At 44.0% G+C, this 13,379-nt stretch overlaps 1 protein-coding gene across 5 annotated transcripts in view; it reads right to left on the bottom strand.

Moving 5' to 3' along the window:
• Window positions 1-13,156, bottom strand: part of GBF1 (golgi brefeldin A resistant guanine nucleotide exchange factor 1) — a 211,371-nt gene extending 198,215 nt beyond the window's left edge. For 4 of the 5 annotated variants that reach the window (XM_053450924.1, XM_053450927.1, XM_053450926.1 and 1 more), the window contains exons 1-2: window positions 12,903-13,156; window positions 2,630-2,734 (exon numbers count right to left, since the gene is read on the bottom strand). In XM_053450924.1, coding sequence (XP_053306899.1) covers window positions 2,630-2,725 — 96 coding nt within the window. In that variant the 5' untranslated portion in view covers window positions 2,726-2,734; window positions 12,903-13,156. The remainder of the gene's footprint in view (window positions 1-2,629; window positions 2,735-12,902) is intronic. The other variant, XM_053450925.1, reaches the window with a different exon arrangement.
• Window positions 13,157-13,379: the final 223 nt, after the last annotated feature.

Here is a 13,379-nt window from a genome sequence, read left to right as displayed (position 1 = left end):
TTCCATTCATAACAAAAAGTTTTAGAATTATATTTTAGTTCATTATTTGATATGCTCTACTTTTATGTCAAGCATAATACTTTTATATAAACGGGGAACATAAAGTACATTATTTTCAATTTGCAGAACTATTCCACTCTGCATTTTTTCCAAATACCATTTTCCACGAAAAAAAAAATTCTCTATAATTTCAAAATTTCTAGAAATTTGACATCTCTCAGATACAGACAACAATAGCAAGATACTATTACTTGACAAAAGGATTGTCTTACTGAATGGTCATTGCTTGTAAGCAGTCCAACTAATTTTAACTGGGAACTGAAATGCCTAGATTCCCATAGCTTCGAAAGCCTTATTGCGGTGCAGCTAGAGATACATACAATAAAACAAACAATATCAGTGAGTCTTGTAATGGAACCAGGGGTCCATTGCAAGCATATGTAAGTTACGCACTACTACTGCTAGGCTTTTGAGATTTGTCCAAAAAAAAAAAAAACATTAAAAAAAAAAAAAAAAAAAAAAAGGAAAAAATAAATTGAACATCTTTATATAAAATCGACTAACAATATATGCAGGCGTTTTCATGTAATCACTCACAATAGAAGAGAATTAGCACTTAGTAAAACCATTTGAAAGAAGGTCATCAATTCACCTTACTAGTTAATGGTGAAATGTTTGAGTAGGAGAAGTTGTATTCCCAGGAGAATTCCATATACTGCTCATTTGGACATCACTTTATGTGCAATACAGTGGGGCAAAAAAGTATTTAGTCAGCCACCAATTGTGCAAGTTCTCCCACTTAAAAAGATGAGAGAGGCCTGTAATTTTCACCATAGGTACACTTCAACTATCAGAGACAGAATTGGGGAAAGAATACATGAAATCACATTGTAGGATGTCTAATGAATTCATTGGTAAATTCCTCGGTAAAATAAGTATTTGGTCACCTACAAACAAGCAAGATATCTGGCTCTCACAGACCTGTAACATCTTCTTTAAGAGTCTCCTCTGTCCTCCACTCGTTACCTGTATTAATGACACCTGTTTGAACTTGTTATCAGTATAAAAGACACCTGTCCACAACCTCAAACAGTCACACTCCAAACCACACTATGGCCAAGACCAAAGAGCTGTCGAAGGACACCAGTAACAAAATTGTAGACCTGCACCAGGCTGGGAAAACAATCTGCAATATGCAAGCAGCTTGGTGTGAAGAAGTCAACTGTGGGAGCAATTATTTGAAAATGGAAGACATACAGGACCACTGATAATCTCCCTCGATCTGGGGCTCCACGCAAGATCTTACCCCGTGGTGTCAAAATGATCACAAGAACGGTGAGCAAAAATCCCAGAACCACACGGGGGGAACCTAGCGAATGACCTGCCGCCAGGGACTCAAATCATGCAGTGCCAGACGAGTCCCCCTGCTTAAGCCAGTACATGTCCGGGCCCGTCTGAAGTTTGCTAGAGAGCATTTGGATGATCCAGAAGAGGACTGGGCAAATGTCATATGGTCAGATGAAACCAAGGCAGAACTTTTTGGTAGAAACTCAACTCGTCGTGTTTGGAGGAGAAAGAATGCTGAGTTGCATCCAAAGAACACCATACCTACGGTGAAGCATGGGGGTGGAAACATCATGCTTTGTGGCTGTTTTTCTGCAAAGGGACTAGGACGACTGATCCGTGTAAAGGAAAAAATGAATGAGGCCATGTATCGTGAGATTTTGAGTGAAATCCTCCTTCCATCAGCAAGGGCATTGAAGATGAAACATGGCTGGGTCTTTCAGCATGACAATGATCCCAAACACACCGCCCAAGCAATGAAGGAGTGGCTTCGTAAAAAGCATTTCAAGGTCCTGGAGTGGCCTAGCCAGTCTCCAGATCTCAACCCCATAGAAAACCTTTAGAGGGAGTTGAAAGTCCGTGTTGTCCAGCGACAGCCCCAAAACATCACTGCTCTAGAGGAGATCTGCATGGAGGAATGGTCTAAAATACCAGCAACAGTGTGTGAAAACCTTGTGAAGACTTACAGAAAACGTTTGACCTCTGTCATTGCCAACAAAGGGTATATAACAAAGTATTGATATGAACTTTTGTTATTGACCAAATACTTATTTTCCACCATAATTTGCAAATAAATTCTTTAAAAATCAGACAATGTGATTTCCTGTATTCTTTCCCCCTATTCTGTCTCTCATATTTGAAGTGTACCTATGGTGAAAATAACAGGCCTCTCTCATCTTTTTAAGTGGGAGAACTTGCACAATTGGTGGCTGACTAAATACTTTTTTTTGGCCCACTGTATATCCTAGAGCTCCATTTGGGACATTATTCAGCACTAAAATATCTGTGTGGAAACACCTCAGAAGAACTTCATACACTGCCTATTTGCACATTATTTCATGTGCAATATATCTTGTAAGTTCATTATAAAATACCATACTGTGCTGCTCTCAGGATACTGTGCCATTGAACCTTTTGTTTAACTTTTAGATATTGTGGAAGTAAAGAATATGCTTTTATTGAGATGTTCTCATAACACTACTAACAAAATCGACAATAAAAAAGGGATAGATGAAACGGAACAAAGCACATCTTAGTTATGAAATTTTAAATGTTTAGAGCTTACCAAAGGAGTGTGAATGCTCCATCTTGCATTGCGTTTTATTGCACCAACAACTGTGCTGATTTCACCTTGAATTATGTAGATATTCCGGTCTACCATTTTTACAGCCTTGAAAACAAGAAAGAAAAAACATAATAAAGCAACCAAAATTAGATGCTCAAGTAATCAGATAACTTACTACCAAATCTGATGCATCAGGTCTGTGCAAATGTTTATGAAGACTGTCTTACTGTCTTCTGCTTGTCCTTTATTTGCCACAGATTTTAACTGGGAACCACAAGTGGAAACCTCCAAGGAAATCTGTGTGCCCTTATTTAATTTTTACAGAGGAATAAACAAGCTTGGTTGACTGGTAACAGAAATGCAACATTAAGTTTCACTCAAACCAGAGTGTACAGGATGTATACAAGGGAATGTTTACTGCCCCTAAGAGCCCACACTAAGGAGGAATGGTAAATCATTGGACACAGCCATCACGTAAACTTTGAAGCATATGGCAGCCGCATGTACCTTGCCCCTTTTCCCCACTCAACAGCTGTATGTCAAGCAGGATTTGTGATCATCAGCATTCCTGGGAACTCTCCGGGTTTGACCCCGAGATTGCCGGGCGAGCACTGCTTCTCTGGTTCTCCGGGTCAAGACCCACATCCTCCGGGTCACGGGGTCTTGACACGCCCCGCACATTTTTCTGTTAAATGGGAGCATTTCCTGCCGACGTCAGCAGGACCGCCCGCTGACGTCAGTGTGCAGTCCTGGACACGTCCCGCAACGGGAAATAAAGAGTCGAAAAAGTTTCACCAAGGGTCTTTCCAGACCCTCCTGAGAACTCTGACTCCCCTTGCAGGTTGAATACAGGTACTGCATTCAACCATGCAAGTCAATGCAGCCCAGCTTTCTAATCACAATGTGATTAGTAAAATAAATGCAACATGTAAAAATAATTTCCCACTGATGTCACCATCAGTGGAACCTTCCAGTTCCAAAAAATATATTTACAATTTTAAATATCTTTCACTCCTCTGCAAAAGCTAATATGCTAAATAGATTCTCATATTTGCCCCGAGTTTCAAAATATCCAATGCTTCTATATTTTTTTGCAGGTTGTATGCAAATAGGTTGAAGCAGCATATTGCAATTTCAAAAAAAAAAAAATCTGGTCATACTGCCCCATGTCCTATTTGGGACATCTTTGAACCAGGCCAATCCCCAAATGTAGCCTTTTAGACCCCAAACAAACTTTAAGTGGTGTCACTGTACTCAGGAGGTATTACAAATTTGGGTTTGTTTGGCTGTTGCATACACGTGCTGTAAATTCATAATAAACTGAACTGCAATGTATGTGTGGGGAGGGGGAAAAAAAAAAATACCGTATTGGCTCGAATATAGGCCGCATTTTTTCCCTCCACTTTAAGTCTTTAAAGTGGGGGTGCGGCCTATATTCGGGGTCTAGCACCCGACGCCCGGGACTGCATGGTTAGGATACAGATTCCCCGCAGCGGTGCAGGGGACCTGCATCCTACTCCCCGATATGCTTAGACAGCCTCCCCTGCCAGCACTTTCCACGGGGGGGGTGCCGGCACGGGAGGCTGTCTAAGCGCATCGTGCGGACCGTCCGCACGATGCGTTTTACCTCTGCCCCCCCCCGACTTACCAAAGCAGAATCCCGGGTGTCTTGTGAGGCCGGCGGGGGACATCTACGCAATACGCGTATACAACTTCCGGTGCCGGCACCGGAAGTTGTATACGTGTATTGCGTAGATGTCCCCCGCCGGCCCCGCAAGACACCCAGGACTCTGCTCCGGTAAGTCGGGGGGGCAGAGGAGGACAGTGGCAGCATATCTCGGGGGGAGGAGGACGACAGTGGCAGCATATCTCGGTGGGGAGGAGGAGGACAGTGGTAGCATATCTTGGGGGGAGAGGAGAACAGTGGTAGCATATCTCGGGGGGGGGGACAGAGTGGCAGCATGGTTTTTTGGTGCTTTTATAAAGAAAAAAACTTTTTCTTTAAAAAAGCACCAAACTTTTAGGGTGCGGCCTATATACGGGGGCAGCCTATATCCGAGCCAATACGGTACTACCACAAAAACTTTGACAAAGGCTGGTGGTAAATTTAGTGCATGGTTAAAATACCAGCATTTGAAATACCCTGGGGTGTTTAACAAATGACTTGGGCTGTAAGTTTGTGGTCACTGTAATTCTGCATTATAAACTTGGGGCCAATCAGATGCCTCTTTGATAATACTGCAAACACTCATTCTGGTTTTATAAAGTTATTATTATAAAACATTAGTTTTGCTATTTGTTTCCTTTTTTTATTGATCAGGAAACCAAAAGGGATATTATATATATATATATATATATATATATATATATATATATTTATTTTTAAATATTTTATTCATATATAAACATGCATAATAAAAAATGTATACATATATACATAGATCCAAAAATACTAGTAGCGACCCATAGAGAATCCAACAGTCGAGTTAACAAAGGCAAAGCTATAATAGCATTGTGTTAGGCGGTCATGCAAACAAAATAGAACATTAAATGCCATCAAAAAATAGAAAGGCAACTATAAGATACGACGTCGGGGAAAAAAAAAACATAAGAAAAAAAGAACACACCAAAAAGAATCTGGATCCTAACCCTGCCTAATCCTTCCCACAGCAGGGCTAAACAAAAAAAAAAAAAACCCGCCCAGAACTTAATGTCCCGGGGGTCGGGCGATCCGAATTACACATCCCTGCGCTAAACCCCTATTATAGGCCGCACCCCCATTTTAGAGCCCATCTTCGGGCAAATATATACCGTATTGGCTCGGATATAGGCCGCCCCCGTATATAGGCCGCACCCTAAAAGTTTGGTGCTTTTTTAAAGAAAAAGTTTTTTTTCTTTAAAAAAGCACCAAAAAAAAACATGCTGCCACTGTCCTCCCTCCCCGAGATATGCTGCCACTGTCCTCCCTCCCCGAGATATGCTGCCACTGTCCTCCCTCCCCGAGATATGCTGCCACTGTCCTCCCTCCCCGAGATATGCTACCACTGTCCTCCCCCCCGAGATATGCTGCCACTGTCCTCCCTCCCCGCAATACGCTGCCACTGTCCTCCCTCCCCGCGATACGCTGCCGCTGTCCTCCCTCCCCGCGATACGCTGCCGCTGTCCTCCCTCCCCGAGATCCGCTGCCCTCCCTCCCCGAGATCCGCTGCCCTCCCTCCCCGAGATCCGCTGCCCTCCCTCCCCGAGATCCGCTGCCGCTGTCCTCCTCTGCCCCCCCTCCTCGACTTACCGGAGCAGACTCCCGGGTGTCTTCAGGGCCGGCGAGGGACATCTACGCAATACGCGTATGCAACTTCCGGTACCGTTACCGGAAGTTGCATTTGCGTATTGCGTAAATGTCTCCCGCCGGCCCCGCAAGACACCCGGGAGTCTGCTCCGGTAAGTCGGGGGTGGGCAGAGGTAAAACGCTTAGATAACCTCCCGTGCCGGCACCCCCCCCCCGTGGGAAGTGCTGGCAGGGGAGGCTGTCTGAGCGTATCGGGGAGAAGGATGCAGGTCCCCTGCACCGCTGCGGGGGATCTGTATCTTAACCCCGCTGCCTGCCCGGCGCCCGGGACTGCATGTCCCGGGCGTCGGGCGCTAGACCCCGAATATAGGCCGCACCCCCACTTTAAAAACTTAAAGTGGGGGAAAAAAGTGCGGCCTATATTCGAGCCAATACGGTATATATATATATACACACACACACACACACACATATATATATACACACTGCTCAAAATAATAAAAGGGAACACTTAAACAACACAATGTAACTCGAAGTCAATCACACTTCTGGGAAATCACACTGTCCACTCAGGAAGCAACACTGATGGACAATCAATTTCACATGCTGTTGTGCAAATGGAACAGACAACAGGTGGAAATTATAGGCAATTAGCAAGACACCCCCAATAAAGGAGTGGTTCTGCAGGTGGTGACCACAGACCAATTCTCAGTTCCTATGCTTCCTGGCTGATTTTTTGGTCACTTTTGAATGCCGGCGGTGCTTTCACTCTAGTGGTAGCATGAGACGGAGTCTACAACCCACACAAGTGGCTCAGGTAGTGCAGCTCATCCAGGATGGCACATCAATGCAAGCTGTGGCAAGAAGGTTTGCTGTGTCTGTCAGCGTAGTGTCCAGAGCACGGAGGCGCTACCAGGAGAAAGGCCAGTACATCAGGAGACGTGGAGGAGGCCGTAGAAGGGCTACAACCCAGTAGCGGGACCGCTACCTCCGCCTTTGTGCAAGGAGCAGGAGGAGCACTGCCAGAGCCCTGCAAAATGACCTCCAGCAGGCCACAAATGTGCATGTGTCCACTCAAACGCCCAGAAACAGACTCCATGAGGGTGGTATGAGGGCCAGACGTCCAAAGGTGGGGGTTGTGCTTACAGCCCAACACTGTGCAGGACGTTTGGCATTTGCCAGAGAACACCAGGATTGGCATATTCGCCACTGGCGCCCTGTGCTCTTCACAGATGAAAGCAGGTTCACACTGAGCACACGTGACAGACGTGACAGAGTCTGGAGACGCCGTGGAGAACGTTCTGCTGCCTGCAACATCCTCCAGCATGACCGGTTTGGCGGTGGGTCAGTAATGGTGTGGGGTGGCATTTCTTTGGGGGGCCGCACAGCCCTCCATGTGCTTGCCAGAGGTAGTCTGACTGCCATTAGGTACCGAGATGAGATCCTCAGACCCCTTGTGAGACCATATGCTGGTGCGGTTTGCCCTGGGTTCCTCCTAATGCAAGACAATGCTAGACCTCATGTGGCTGGAGTGTGTCAGCAGTTCCTGCAAGAGGAAGGCATTGATGCTATGGACTGGCCCGCCCTTTCCCCAGACCTGAATCCGATTGAGCACATCTGGGACATCATGTCTCGCTCCATCCACCAACGCCACGTTGCACCACAGACTGTCCAGGAGTTGGCAGATGCTTTAGTCCAGGTCTGGGAGGGCATCCCTCAGGAGACCATCCGCAACCTCATCAGGAGCATGCCCAGGCGTTGTAGGGAGGTCATACGGGCATGTGGAGGCCACACACACTACTGAGCCTCATTGTGACTTGTTTTAAGGACATTACATCAAAGTTAGATCAGCCTGTAGTGTGGTTTTCCATTTTGATTTTGAGTGTGACTCCATATCCAGACCTCCATGGGTTGATAAATTTGATTTCCATTGAGAATTTTTGTGTGATTTTGTTGTCAGCACATTCAACTATGTCATACGATTAGTTCATTCATTCAGATCTAGGATGTGTAATCTTAGTGTTCCCTTTATTATTTTGAGCAGTGTATATTATATACACACACAGTGGGAAAAAAAAAAAAAAAAAAAAAAAAAAAAAGTCTACACATCCCTGTTAAAAAGACGTTCTTGTGATGTTAAAGAATGAGACAAAGATAAATCATGTACGAACTTTTTCCACCTTTAACGTGAATTCAATTGCAAAACTGTGAGGGGGAAAAAAAACCTCAAAGTAACCTGGTTGCATAAGTGTGCACACCCTTAAACTAATACTTTGTTGAAGCACCTTTTCATTTTATTACAGCAATCAGTCTTTTTGGGTAGGAGTCTATTAGCATGGCACATCTTGACGTGGCAATATTTACCCACTCTTCTTTGCAAAAGCGCTCCAAATCTGTCAGATTGTGAGGACATCTCCTGTGCACAGCCCTCTTCAGAACACCCCACAGATGTTCAATTGGATTCAGGTCCAGGCTCTGGTTAGGCCATTCCAAAATGTTAATCTTCTGGTGAAGCCATGCTTTTGTGGATTCGGATGTGTGCTTAAAGGTGAACTTCCTTTTCATAACAGACGCCTAAAGGTTTTGTGCCAAAATTGCCTGGTATTTGTAACAGTTCATAATTCCCTCCACCCTGACTAAGGCCCCAGTTCAAGCTGACGAAAGACAGCCCCAAAGCAGGATGCTGCCACCACCATGCTTCACTGTGGGTATGGTGTTTTTTGGGTGATGTGCAGTGTTTTTGCACCAAACATACCTTTTGGAATTATGGCCAAAAAGTCCAACCTTGGTTTCATCAGACCATAACACATTTTCCCACATGCTTTTGGGGGACTTGATGTTTGTTTTTGCAAACTTCAGCCGGGCTTGGATTTTTTTCTTTGTAAGAAAAGGCTTCCGTCTTGCCACCTTAACCCATGGCCCATTCATAAGAAGAATACGGGAGATTGTTGTCACATGCAGCGCACAGCCAGTACTTGCCAGAAATGCCTGCAGCTCCTTTAATGTGGCAGAAGCCTCTTGTAAGCCTGCCTGACCAGTTTTCTTCTCGCCTTTTCATAAATTTTGGGGGCGATGTCCATTTCTTGGTAATGTCTCTGTTGTGCCATATTTCTCCACTTAATGATGTCTGTCTTCACTGTGTTCCATGGTATATCTAATGCTTTGGAAATTATTTTGTACCCTTCTCCTGACCGATATCTTTCAACAATGAGATCCATCTGATGCTTTGGAAGCCCTCGGCGGACCATGGCTTCTGCTCTTGAGATGCAACTAAGCCAGTGCTTGATAAATATGTTTTGAATCTAGGAGCCAGCTAAAAAAAAAAAGTTAGGAACCAGGATTTTTTTTAAACGAACAACTTTTTATTATCAACAACAAAAATAACAGATCTTAAATTTACTCGGTAAAAAAAAAAAAAACTAGAACCAAATGTCATGGGAATTATGCAGATAATTTGATATATTCTTACGTGACACACCAAATGTTCTATATATTAGTGTTTTTCACTTGGCTTTTTGTGGCCATGAACATGCCTTGTATTTGTCATTGCCATTGTATTTGTCACTGCTTTGTCATTAACCCCCCTTTTATATTTTTGCCCCTTGTGTATTAATGCCCCAGCCAGGCCCCCTTTAGTATTGATTGTGTTCCACCCCACAGCCTTGTGTATTGCCCCCCTTTGTGCATTTCTGCCACCACACCCATATGTGCATTGATTTATGTGTTGCCCCCAGCCAACCCTCCTCCCTTGTGTATTGATGCCCACACCCCTTTTATAGTGGTTAATGTGATGTCCCCCTTTAGTATTAACCCTATTAATGCCCCATGTATTAGCCCCAGCCATACATACCCCTGTTTATATTAATTTTGGAATTTCAAATCCCAGACATCCCCCTTTTGCATTATTTACGTTTTAATAAAGTACCAAGGGAATCCCCCCTCCCTTAAATATAGGTTTACATTTTCGCTTTTCCTTTTTTCCCCGCTCTCCTCCGACGCGGCAATCCTCTCCCCGTCACGAGGAACTCTTCTGTGAACCTGCCCCTTGAGTGTCACATCTTCAAAGGGGCGGGATGAAGAGCCTCACTGAGGCACTGCCACTCAGCAGCACGGTGTGTGCAAGCCGGCCGCCTAAAAAAACTGAAACCGCCGACGTGCACACACGGCGGTCTTACTGTAAGAAATTAAGGGTGCCTTTAAAATGGGACATTACATTTTATGCATAAAATACCAGCATTTGAAATACCCTGGGGTGTCTAGTTTTCAAAAATAAAATGCATATGTATGACTTGATGGGGTAAATTGCACTGGCCGGCTTCAAAGATACCCGGAATAGCACATGAGGCAGAATGACCAGTTTCTGAAAAATGGTTTTGAAATAGCAAAACACAAATTATAATTATTGCCCAATAACATGCAGAAAAAAGCAAAAAAAAACAAAAAACAGAAACTTTGGGCATTTCTAAACTCAGGACAAAAAGTACAATCTATTTAGCAGTTTTTTTCCCCATTAGTTTTTGCAAATAAAGATTTTTGTACGAGTAAGAAACAGTCATTAAGGGGTTAAAGGTGGAAAAAGTTCTGACATGATTTATCTTTGTTTCATTCTTTATCATCACAAGAACCTGTGGTGCGTAGACGTTTTATATCCACTTTGACTGCTCCTGCAACTTTCCCTCTGGCTGCTTGTGCACACTATGCGTGAATTCTCGGTTTCACCATGGGGTCACAATGCATTCTTCTCTCTCCCCGTGCCAGTTTAAAATAGTTAAGAAAGAGCCCTTCCACCCTGGAGAAGTGTGGTCCAGGTCGGAAGGGCCCTTCCTAAACTATTTTGAACCAGTACAGGCCCTCTAGAGGCTTGGGCCCAGTCCCAGCTGCAACACCTGTAGTTACACCAGTGCCTCTCACCTAGCACATGCATTAAAGCACCTATGATGTATGCATGCCCCCCAAACTGTCCCAATTTGGGCGAGACAGTTCTGATTTTGGGACTGTGTCCCACTTTGGCAGGGAGAGGCGAGAGAGGCACAAACCGGCCCAACATCAGGGAGCCCAAGGTCTGTCACTTCAGACATTGGCTTCCATGCTCCCTAATCACTACGCATCACCAACTGACCCCGAGCGCCAGGATACAACGTCATGCCCCACTCTCTGCAGCAATATCTGGCGCATAGTCATTAGGGAACACTAAAGCACAGGTCTAAAATGACAGACCTCCCACTCCCACAACTGGATGTTGGATGGGGGATGAGAAAGGTGATGGGGAGAAAAGGGTGTAAGGGCAGTGTATGTGTATGCATGCGTGTGGGGAGGTGTGTGGACTATTTGTCCTGAGTTTAGAAATACCCAATGTTTTTATTGCTTCTTTTCTGCGCGTTATGGGGCAATAGGTACAGGTAGCGTTTTGCCATTTCAAAACCATTTTTTCCAAATCTGGTAATTCTTCCCCCCCATGTGCCATTTCGGGCATCTTTGAAGCCGTCAAATGCTGGTATTTTAACTCTTTGCATGCACAAATTTTATCACCAGCTTTTTTTTTTTTTCCAAAGTTTGCAGTAGTATTTTTGTGTGTATTTTTTCCCCACACGCGTGACAGCGACATATACAAGGAGCTGTAGATTCATACCTTAAGTAGGAACTTAAGGTATGAATCTACAGCTCCTGGTATATATCGCTTTCACGCGACACCCCAACATGTGTTAAGCAATATCTCCTGAGTACAGTGATACCCCACATGCATGGGTTTGTCAGGTTTGTGGGGAACTAAAAGGCCACATTTGGGACGTGTGCATTTTTCAAATTGGAAAATAGATGTGTGGCCATCCTTCCCCCCCATGTTAATTGGGACATTTTTTAAAAGTAGACACCCCATGGGCATTTAATATGCCAGTATTTTAACTCTTTCCATGCGAGAATTGTTTTAAGCTAATGTGCTAATTTTTGGACTTGTTCACAAATATATTTTTATAATATATATTTTACATTTTTTTTTTTTTTTTTTTTTTACATTTTTTGTAACTTGAAGGTTCCCCTGATGGTGACATCAGTGGGAAGTTATTTTTACATTTTACCGTTTTGTTTTTTTTTTACTATTTTTATCTTCTTATTTTTCTTTTTATTTATTGTGATTAGAAAGCTGGGCTCCATTGACTTGCATGGTTGAATGTAGTACCTGATCGCCTCCTAAACACTTTTAAAACGGGTGTCCGCCGCTATACAGCGTATGGCGGACGTTGATGCCCCGGGGAGGGGCCAGACACAGCCCCTGATGCCGATCGCGGTGTTGCTGAATACCTCGATGTCGAGGCATTACAGCAACACCATTTGGGTGCAGAAAGCGAACGTAGCTCGCTTTCTGAACCCGTTTAAAATCATGATGGTCCTGGCACATCAATTTCGTGAACCCTTCGTTTTCGGGTGACGTGCCAGGGCCGTCAATTGTCATTAAGGCGTTAAAGGCAGTGTGTTTAGGTGTTTATGGGCAGGTGTGTCTAAGGGCAGTGTAGGTATTTGTAAGCTGTGTGTGTGTGTGTGTGTATAAAGGCAGGGATGTGTGAGGCTAATGTTTGTGTATATGTATATGTATACGTGGGTTTACGGGCAGGTGTCTGTAAAGGCAGTATGAGTGGGCAGCTGTGTGTAAAGGGCAATGTATGTGTGGGAAGTGAACCTGTAACATTGCAAAAATCTGCATGTTCTACATGTAATTCATAGTGACAGAAAATGATTTGCCATTAAGAAATATTAAATGTGGAAGAGCACCTTTATCTCATTTAATAGCTAACAATTTTCATGAGAGCAATATCTACCACGTTATGATACATGAAATAATTTTAGTTGGGTTATCAGGGTGCAATTAACAAGGTAACCAGAAAATGTTACAGCATAATAAAAAAAAAATTAAAATACAGCGAAATGTTACAACGTAATATTTGTTGTTTTTTTTTTAATAGCAAACTGAAAATACCCCAGCTTCCCACATACTTGCCAGTACGACTGACCCCAATTCCAAGATGGCGACCCGGGAAGCGGCGGTGACGTTGACTTCACATTAACGCTGGTTCGCCTGGGTACAGAAATAGCAAACAGGGGGTTCCTGTAGATATAAACCGGTCTTCTATGTTGAATATTATATAAGTATTCCAACTAACTCAACACGAATCAAAACAGTTTATATGGCCTCGCAAAGAAACCGGCTAGAACCGTCCCTGTAAACTTCACTGACGTGGTAACGCAGCCTGCCGCGACGCCTGGAAACCACAGCAGTGAACCAATGACAGCCTGACTTCCGCTGAACGGCAATCGTCTCATCCACTCAGTAGCAGATGTAGTAAAAGGCGGATTTTCCAATGACTCTCAGCCAATCTGTTTGGTTTAGTCTATAGTAATAGCAAAGATTAGAGCCTAGGCGGGTGACGTATACCATGGAATTTGATTGCTTGTAGTCCAGAAAATTTGGAA

The sequence above is a fragment of the Spea bombifrons genome, chromosome 11, assembly GCF_027358695.1.
Source record: "Spea bombifrons isolate aSpeBom1 chromosome 11, aSpeBom1.2.pri, whole genome shotgun sequence".
Lineage (NCBI taxonomy): Eukaryota > Metazoa > Chordata > Amphibia > Anura > Pelobatidae > Spea > Spea bombifrons.
This window is presented reverse-complemented; position numbering and strand designations above follow the sequence as displayed.